The following is a 9,627-nucleotide window of genomic DNA, read 5'->3' on the forward strand; positions in this document are numbered from 1 at the left end:
CCAGTCGGGTTTAATTCTAGCCTCTGCGATTTCCCTCCCACACTGGTCTGTATTTCAAATAGGAAATCCAGGGTACATGCCACCCAGGTTCTCCAGCTGCTGGTATAAATCTTCGACCGGGGCAACTCCGAGGGGGCCGAGTCCTTTGCTGTCTCCTGTCCCTGCATGTGGACAGTGCGCGGATGCTTCTTGGATGAAGGAATGAGGAGCGACCCCCAGGAAGCTCCCCATCTCAGGACCTTGTGCTTCCTCTTTTTTCTTGCAGAAGGTGGAAGTGCCCATGATGCTGAGGCTCCTCAGGGAGCAAAGGATGTTCATGATCCAGACCATCGCTCAGTACAAGTTTGTCTACCAAGTCCTCATTCAGTTCCTCCAAAACTCCAGACTCATTTAAGCCCCGGACCCAGGTCCTGGAAGAGGGACCCGGCGCCACCGTTTTGCAGCTGGGAGGCACCTCCAGACAGCACCTGCGCCCCCTGCAGGGCACGGACAAGCTGGGGCCACAGGACACGGGCTCCCCGAGAAAAGGAGCCAAGATTATTCATAAACACCATGTATTATTTTATATGAGATAATTTATTTTTTCCCCTTTGGAATAACTTTTTTTGAATCATTGTAATGCAGTACTTTTCATTTGAACCACAGTTTGACTGATCTGCATTGTAACACGTTGGTAGGGAAGGTGGCCTGGTGGGCCGTTTGGGGGACAGAGGCACAAGGGAACGCATCTCTGGTGAAGTCGCAACTAGCTGGGTGACCAGCCCTGCAATTCAGCTTAACTTCTCATGTCCGAATGAAAGATGGCAAGAAAACAAATTCTTCCTAAAATATAAAGATCAGGGCCAAGCCCCTTTTCTGAAGGAAAAACAATACTATTCCCTTGTATTTGGGCTGATGAGCCGTGGTGGGCAGATTCCTCCCTTCTTCCTGTCTGTCTTCACCCTTTTCCCAGCCCCCAGCTCCAACCGCCAGTGAAAGGGCCGCAGCAGGAGGAAGTCCCGCCCTTACCACGCAGCAGTGCTATTGCCCGGGCTGAACTCGGAGCTCTGTTTGGGTCTCCGTCGACCACCCCGTAATCGGGGCCCTGGAGCCCGTGTTTCCTTGCCAGGGGGCTGCCCCCTCCATATTTGCGGCTTCTCCTCCTTTGCTCAGTGGGTGCCAGGCTGGTGGCCTTTGAGGCCCCGGGCGAGGCCATCTGTGCAGCTGGGCCTCTTGCCTGACTGAGAGAAGCTGATGGACCAGAGCGAGAAGAGAGGGGAGACAGGAAGGCCCTGGATACTGTATTGGTTTATATACGTATGTCGGGCGGGGGCCTGAAGGTCAAGGTGCTGGGGGTGTTCTGCCGGTCCATCAGTCACCAAGTCAGGGAATGGGTTAGAAAGGAAACAGTAGAGAAAGGTGGTTTACAGGGGCTGCTTGACACTCAGCAGGGGCCCTGGGTAGCGGCCACCCCAAGGGCGACCCCACTGTGCTGGTACCATCTCCGGGCCTTGGTCCGTGAGAGCAGAACTAAGCCCACTCGGGCCCTGGAGTCAAAACCTCGGCCCATGTGATGAAAAATGGTGACGTTCGTCTCACACAAAGTCCTGCACGGGTCTCCTTTTCTCCATACAGCCCACTCTGGTCATCTGTGCTGTTAACGCCAACTTCAGTGACGCTTGGTTCTCACTGTGCCCCTTCCTGGGCCCTCGTCGGTCACTGCCCTTCAGAATGTCTTAGGTTAGGACACAGATGTGCCTTGCATTTTCCATCTTGCCGAATTTTGGGGGATTGTCCCCACTTCTCTAGTTTTTGCTGAGCACAACTTTTAAATTGTGGTTTTGTTGTCCGAGTTCGTCCCTGTGGTATTGCACCATATCTCCTTCCACGGTTGCCTGGTTTCCTTTTTCTTTTTGTCTTCTTCTGAGCTGAAAACACAAACAAACAAAGAAAGAACGGCATCAAATCAACCAGAAAGAAGAGAAGAGTGACTTCCGGTCAGCAGAGACCAACAGATGGGTGTGGACACAGTTCCCCATGAATGGCATTGGCCTGTGAATCAACTCAGGGTCGCATCTGGCCGGATGGTACGGTGATCCTTCTCTTGTTTAGACTCAGAGTATCTGGTGATGGAGGGCAGAGTGTAAGTGTCCGTCTTATACCCCAAGACCTAAAGAATCAGTCAAGGGCTATAATAACTCCAGCCGAGCTCTGTAGATTCTGACATTTTGGTGCATATTCTGAAAAAGAAAACCTTTAGTGTGACATGTACTTTCAGTGGAACAGAGCTTGTATCCCGCCCTCCGAGATGCTCAGAACTTGGGTCAGTGAGCAAAGAGGTGTTTGTTTCCTCTCCGCAGAGACTTTTGTCCTCGGGATGGTTGGCGGAAGGGTGGCTGAACGGGCAGTCCGCAGTTCCCCACTTTAGTGTCTGATGAACGGCACCAGCCTTCCGCCTTCCTCTCAGGGGCCCCAGCGTGGGCACCATGGATGCGTCTCCCCAGGACGACGTGTCGATTTGCTGTCTCTGAGCTCATCGCTTGTGGGTCCCCCTCACCCCACCCAGTGTTACCGCCTGGTGCTGTAGGAGTACTCACTCCTACACCATGAATGCATGGTGTGCAGGAAAGAACCAGGTTTAATGTCCAACCTCCCGGCCAACGTTTATATGGAAACTCAAAAGGGGGAGGGAACGACTCTGAAGCTATTTCCCATCTTTCGCTTTGAAAAACAAAGGCCTTGGGTCCTTCGGCACGTTTTGGGTTCCTTTTCCCATCTCCAGCGGGTGCCAGCCTCTCCTGTTCCCTGAGCAGTGCCATTTAAACTTCGTTCAGTGGCATCTGCAGAGTAATTGCCCAGAGATGCTTTATATCTGGGAAGCCAGCCAAGGAATAAACCTTGAAGCAAAGTGCATTAAATTAGTTATCTAGTTAGTGCTTTTGGAATGAGTTCCTGATGCTGGACCAAGTCCGAAGTTAGGCTCTGTTGCTACGGTTTGAATTTGAAAGGAGAAAATTAAAATGGAGGTGGAGGGGAAGTGCCCCAGAACAGACTTCAAACATCTCCAGGCTTTTGGTGTGGAAGCTGTCTGGTTGAAACATCATCTTTCTTTCATCCGCTGTCATTGGGGTGCGTTGACCCCGTGTGTGGCCTTGTTGAGTCTGGTCACTGGATCGCGGGACGGGGTGTAACGTCTTTATCCTAGAGCTGAACTGAGCCTCTAGCTCGGTGGTTCCCTTGGGCTCTAAGGAGGCGTCACCTCTCGGTAAGAGTGTCCAGCAGCATTTCCGGGGGCACCCGCCTGCCTCTCTTCCTGCACAGGAGTGGAGGGTGATCTGGGTGCGTTAGAGAGGAACATCAAACACGGATTTCTTACCGGAGGGCAAAGAGGATTGGACTCCTGTCCTCGGTTGGAGGGGAACAGGAAGATGAGGGACAGTAAATGCTTCTCCCGGTGGAAGAGTTGGGGCGATAGACTTTTGGGAGCCTGAACACAGAGCATTTCACTTCCAGAAGCTTTGTGGTCTGCTCCGGCCCGCGGAGCAATCAACTGGGGCTCGACCACCTACCTAGAACAAATGAGTTGGGGGGACAAGAGGCGCGAAGAATGGCAGCAAGACAAAAGATTCTGATCAAGCTGCAAACTTTATTTTTCCGAACTGGGTATATATATAGGGGGGGGGGAGAGGAAGGAGATTAGGTTGCTTGCTATTGGCTAGCTTGAGACAAAGAAGGGCCCGCTTATTGATTACTTGGGTGCAGCTGGTACTCGTGGACACCTCATGTGCCTGTAGCCGATTGGCTCGTGGAGCACGTGCACACCTCATGTACCTGTAGCCGATTGGCTTGTGGAGCGCACAGGTTTCTGTAATCAATGCAATGTTTTTAGCTAGAAGCCAGGTGTAAGGTTCCCAACAGTGGTCCTAGATTGAGAAGAAAACGAGTGTTTTAAACTGTAATCAATGCTGTTGTTCACCCAGGTGCCTGTCCCTCGGCCGTCTCGGCCCCTTCCTCCGTCAGCCTGGATGGAGCCGCTCTGTGGGCTGTGCCGTGGGCCTCGACCACCGGCCTGCCCAGCACCCCCTACACCTTTATCCTGTCTGCTCTCAGCTTCTGCAGTTCCGTCATCAACTCTGGTGGGTACAGTTGGGCGGCATCTTCATCCCGCTGCCTGCTTTTCTTATCTTTCCTGGCTTTCATAGAGTTCATATGAAATTAGTGAGAGTTGGACCGTATTTTACTTACAATAACAGAAAACCCACATGGAGCGACCTGATACATAGAGTGCGTCTCTTCCCCTGACCTAGCGAAGATCACACATGGCACGTCACTTCTTCAGACGAGAGCTAAAGGACGGGGAAGCCCGTGCCGGCGGGCAGTGTGGCACTCAGTGTGGCTGCAGTGAGGCCTGTCTCATGGGGGGAGGGCGGTTCGCAGGCCTAGAGGTCACTCTGCAGAGGCGTTAGCACCCTGTCGAGTCTGCCAGGTGGGGCTGGCCACCAGGCACAGCACTGTGGGGTGTCCAGCTGCCGTCCTTTCTGGGTGTGCCATCTGTATTAGCTGACCCCAGCCCGGTGGTTAGGGGACGTGATGTGTGGATCCTGAAGGTGTCCTATCAGAGAGCAGAGGTGCTTTCCAACCTCTCTCCACCTCCCAGTGTGCGTTTCACGGGGAAAGCGGGCAGACCTCCTGGTTTTCTTCTGTGGGAGATTTGTCAGTCACTCAGGGCAGGGGCAGGTGCAGGGGCCTTCTCAGGCGTATGCCAGGGAGCTCAGATGTGAGGATGGGACTGGGCCAGACCCATGTCGGTGGTCCTCTGCCCTTCGTTCCGCCTCCCTGCCAGGAATAGTTGGGCTCCTGGGGTCAGAAATTCCCAGAAACACCAAGTAACCCCTGGTGGGCTCTTAAGTGGCCCTTTGTGGGAATTCGGCTTTCTCTCATCTTACCAAAGATTCTTCTGCTGCTCTGTGAAGTTGTTGCCTCTGGTTTTTAGCAGACACTGCTCATGCTCTTATGCAGTGATTTCTTTCTGTGAGCAAAACAACAGCCCATCTAGCACTACTTCCAAATGCAGAAATGTGGGTTTTCCGTGGACACTGCACACACTTCCCAGTGGCCCACAGCTTTGTAGGTGACAAACCAGCTGGCCCTGTAGGGTGGAGATCTTTAAGATGCCGAGCTGTGTTTGACACTTCCCTTGAACTCTGGGCGATAAAGTAGGATGGTTTGGTCTTTGCCTCAGTTTCTAAGACTTTCGGGGGCAAAAGCCCTTAGTGATGCATCTGTTGCAAGTCACAGCAACGTGCCTGGGAGAAATGTGAGGTTCATCCAGTGGAATTCAGCCAGTCCACACACGTGGGTGGGTGAGTGTCTTTATCCAGGTGAGACTACTTTGCTTATCTTTTCTAGCTTAATACATCTGTATCTGTTCCTCAAGGCCAAACTAAAAGATTCTCGGCCAAAATGTCCGTGAACTTGGCATTGAGTGTCTGGTGTCAGTTGATTTCATAGGACCAGATGGTTTTCTGTGGTTTGGTGCTGTCAAGGGGAGGAAGTGCATCAGTTCCTGCATTTCAGAGCTTTGGCCGGCCCCCCAATCTTAACAGTAAATCCAAGGACGTTTCATTATAAGACAGGAGGGCCGGAGCTGATGTGCAGCCTGAATATGACAAGTGTCCACACGGAAAGTCTCTGTTTCTTCGGCCACACGTTGGGCCATCAGGACCATTCTTTCCAGAAAGTTCCATAAGCTTGTCCAGGGAGCACCTCTGAATGGGGAGAGGAGGAGGGAGGGTTTTAGATCAACCCTGAAGTTGCTATGAAAACATTCACGGATTCACAAATAAGTTTCTGGACCCTAGAACGTCTCTCACGCTCCTCCTTCCCTTGCTGTGAGGCCATGGGCCAGGTGGTGGCCCCCCCTCGAGAGACCCCACTGCCGTGTGGGGGTCTACTTCACCCTTGCTCGCATTTTTACCCACGTTCTCACTGTGGTGCAGAGCTCGATGATGCTATGGCTTCTGGTGGCCCCCTGGGTTTGCTGCTGCCAAGTGCTGACTCCCGTCGTTTGCTGTTGGCCCTTCCTTTCTCTACAGCCTTTTTCAGCAGCGGGTTCTGCTCATCCATCCCCGTGGCTCCCGGTCAGAATCACAGCCCCCCTGCACCTTGATTCTTCTTTCCTGCTGTCCCAGAGGCCTGCAGAGCATTTTCCCCTTAGGGCAAGTCAGGTTTATAATCAGGGTCCCAGCACCGGATGTCAGGATAGCAACTGCAGTTGTTGCTTGTCTCACTAGGGGGCGTGGTGGAGCTGTTCTGTGAGGTCCCCCTGTTTATCCCGAGACACCTCATTCGCCAGAGGCTGTGCCCACCGACCTCTCCTTGTCCTCCACTTGTGTGAGGGACCCGCTCTCATCAGCCCACCTTCTTTTCTTTCCCTGCCTTGTCAGGGCAACCCCTACACAATAGTTTAATCTGGACCACATCAGTAATCTGTATTAAACTCTTGAACCTCTCCAAACTGTGTAATCAGGAAATACAGTTTTAATTTCTAAAAACTCTTCAGTTTTGAGGAGTGAGATATGATCTGGCAAATAGAAATAAGCAGAATAGAAAGAGCCAGGGCACTGGCCCGACCTGCCCACTCTTTCCCTTGGTGACAGCCCCTTGCTCAGTACCAGCTGAGAGGGAAGCAAGGATGGGTTTGATGGACCGCCCTCTTCCAACAGTGACTGACAGCAGCAGCACCTGGTGCGTATTCCAAGGTGAACACATGGATTCCCAGCAGCATCTGTAGCCAGGTTAATTTGTTCCTGGGCTCCCCAGACCTTTGACAATTCGTGTTATGGTCAGTTCTGTCATCTGGCGAGGCGGGGGCAGGGTGAGCTGTTGATCCACTCTATGGAGCTTGCCCCGTCCCTCCTCCCCCATCTCCTGCTCCCGGGAAAGGCAAATAAATGCCTTCTCACAGAAGGTTTTGGGGAGAAAGCCCAAAGGATTGGGTCTGGGCTTTTTGTGCCCTGCAGTGGAACTGTCTCGCTAAAAATCTCAGGAATGCTGCTTCCAGTTTAGCATCAGTGGGCTCAGCAGGGGCGCCAGGAGTTCTAGGCGTCTCCCAGGGGCCTCCGACCCCCTCCCCCCACTGCGGTGTGAGCTAATAAATCACCTTCAGCCTGGGACTGAAAGCTGTCATTCAGGGCCTGTTTGTGTTCGACTTGAACACTGCAAAATGTTACCGCTGTTGCCTTTCACGGAGCTTTCTTCCCAGTGTTCGGGATCTTCAGCATCTAGTAACCTTACCCTTTCATAACGAAGGTTCCTCTTCATCAGAGATGACTCCCTGGATGTGTCCTTTGTCCCTTTAATGGTCAGCTAATTTGTTTGAGGGGTCAGAAATGGGAAAAGAAAGTTTTACATACGCAGATGACTATTAAATATGTAACCTTATGTGTAACCTGTGCTACATCCAATCACAGGTGTATCTAGTTTGTTTCACTGGACGACTGTTATGCTACTTAATTCAGTATCTTGATGCTTTCCTTAGTCTGTGTTTTATAAAACGTCACAAATTGCGGCATCATTCAAAAACAATTGACATTATTAGCTTTCCTTTCTAAACGATACATAGACAAACTCCCAGTTTAGAAGCCAGTTTGTTCGTGACGTTCTTGGATTGGCCCACAGGAACCTCCTGACTCCCAACAGAGCTGAGATTTTGGGTGGTGTCAGCCAGAGCCAGCCGGCTATTGCTGTGGGCTGACCTGGAAATCTAACCACCTGCTAGGTTGTTGCGGTGAGAAATGCATTCCAGGTGGGGGCTTGGGCTCCTGAGTTGCTACCTTGCAGATGGAAGTCTCTCCTTACTACCAACTTGTAAGGGGAGAGAGGGAGCAGGGAGTTTGTAAGACATTCCCTAAGTTGGGAAGTGTTTACCAATATTCATGCCAACTCTACTTCGTTATAGGCTCCCTCTCAATTTAATAATATTAAAAGCCTTAAGTAAAACTATGCATGCTATTCTATATGCTTTTTTTTATATCAGTTAATAAGCTTGTGCTTGGCAGTTTTGTACACAGTTACGAGGTGTATAAAGCTGACTTTTGACAGTATTTTTTGCACTGTTTCCTTTGTGTTTTTATAACGTCTTATTTAGATACTGTTGCGAAGTTGCGTATCTGTTCTCACTGCCAGGACACGGCTGTGAAATGTTTCATATGTGCCTTTACAAAGGTGAGATCTCTATTCTAACCTTCTTTTTTATAAAAGATGTCTATTGATTTAACATATGCAATAAACCTTTTTTTCCCAGAAAAAAAAAAACATTGAATTTTCTGTCTTCTGTACTATGTATGTTTACATTGGTTGAAAGTATCGCATTGAATCTCTTTTAGGATTATTTTCCTAGGCACAAGTGCCTGGGAACATCTGCGTTTTGGTTTTTTAAAGCCCCTTTATCTCTACCCGCTTTTTATTCCTGTCTAACTTGATCACACCAAATACTGAGTTGGACTTTGCAAAGTTGCCATTGCTAGAACTGTATCTGAATGGGGTGCATGCCAGGCACGTGGAGTGAAGACTCCAAAGAAGCAGGCACTACTCACAGGCACGGCCTAAGACCCTCATGAAGCACCGGGTCCCTTCCCCCAAATGTCATTCACTCAGATGCCACACTGTGGACCTGGAAAAAGCCGGACACCAGGCTGCTAGAGAAGACCCAAATTTTAGTTGTTGCCTTTCCACTTCCATCCACAGCCTCACTTGTCTGTAGCCATAGGTGTGGCTGACCTGCCCTATTTTCCCCCACCCACTGACGGCCAGCGACATACACACTGAGCCCCTGGTGAGGAGGGTGGACACTGTATCTTGGCTGAGTGACAGGGCAGCGGCACTGTGTTTGCAAGTGGCCTCTTCCCAACCTCGTCACCAGACCAGGAGTCCTTCACCCACTGCAGGGCCCAGCATGTGCCCACCATAAAAGTGAGAACACCCTGCGCCTGGTGCCAGGAAGTGGCGAGCGTCTCCCTAAACATACACATAAATCTGTGTATGTGTTGACTGCGACAACAGACCGGTTACAGTTCTTTAAAGAAAAGCCACATAGTGTTTCAAAAAGATGATGAGCTAAACTGCCAGTGCAAATGGAGAGAAGTCCAGTCCCATGGCGAGAGAAGAGGTACATATACTAATTTGTTTTTGTCTTTCATGGACCAAGTAAATAGGCTCGTTTTGTTCTGTTTGGTTGATAAAGAGAAAAAGTGGCTTTGTTCAGTTGAAAGAGAGAACACTCACAATCACTAGCAGTCGTATTGAACTCCAAATGGAGCTGGGAAGAGACTTCTAATGTCAGAGAACGAAAGATGAACATTGAAAAAAATGGAAGTAAATATGCAGTAAAATGACAAAAACCGAGTCCAACATGTCTGTTCCGCGATTTTACATTTCATCTTCTTTAATAGAAATAAATGGGGAGAACTCATCAGACTTAACCAGTCAGGAACAGTGGAAGGAAAACTCGCTCATGGCAGCTACAGAAACATGCAACCTGTGAGTTAGGGTAAATGTCTGGGACCAGTGTACACATCACTAAGCCCTTTCAAGACAAAATGTAGACAAGTTGAAAAACCACATTCTTGGATGGAAAGACTCGTTACC

General features: G+C 50.3%; 1 protein-coding gene across 4 annotated transcripts in view; it reads left to right on the top strand.

The window, feature by feature from the left end:
• PTPN14 (protein tyrosine phosphatase non-receptor type 14) overlaps nucleotides 1–8,278 on the top strand; it is a 157,088-nt gene extending 148,810 nt beyond the window's left edge. For 3 of the 4 annotated variants that reach the window (XM_053658332.1, XM_053658342.1, XM_053658336.1), the window contains exon 19: nucleotides 266–8,278. In XM_053658332.1, coding sequence (XP_053514307.1) covers nucleotides 266–394 — 129 coding nt within the window. In that variant the 3' untranslated portion in view covers nucleotides 395–8,278. The remainder of the gene's footprint in view (nucleotides 1–265) is intronic. The other variant, XM_053658343.1, reaches the window with a different exon arrangement.
• The last annotated feature ends 1,349 nt before the right edge of the window (nucleotides 8,279–9,627 follow it).

The sequence above is a fragment of the Artibeus jamaicensis genome, unplaced genomic scaffold, assembly GCF_021234435.1.
Source record: "Artibeus jamaicensis isolate MK-2021 breed Jamaican fruit bat unplaced genomic scaffold, CSHL_Jam_final contig_2170, whole genome shotgun sequence".
Classification (NCBI taxonomy): Eukaryota; Metazoa; Chordata; class Mammalia; order Chiroptera; family Phyllostomidae; genus Artibeus; species Artibeus jamaicensis.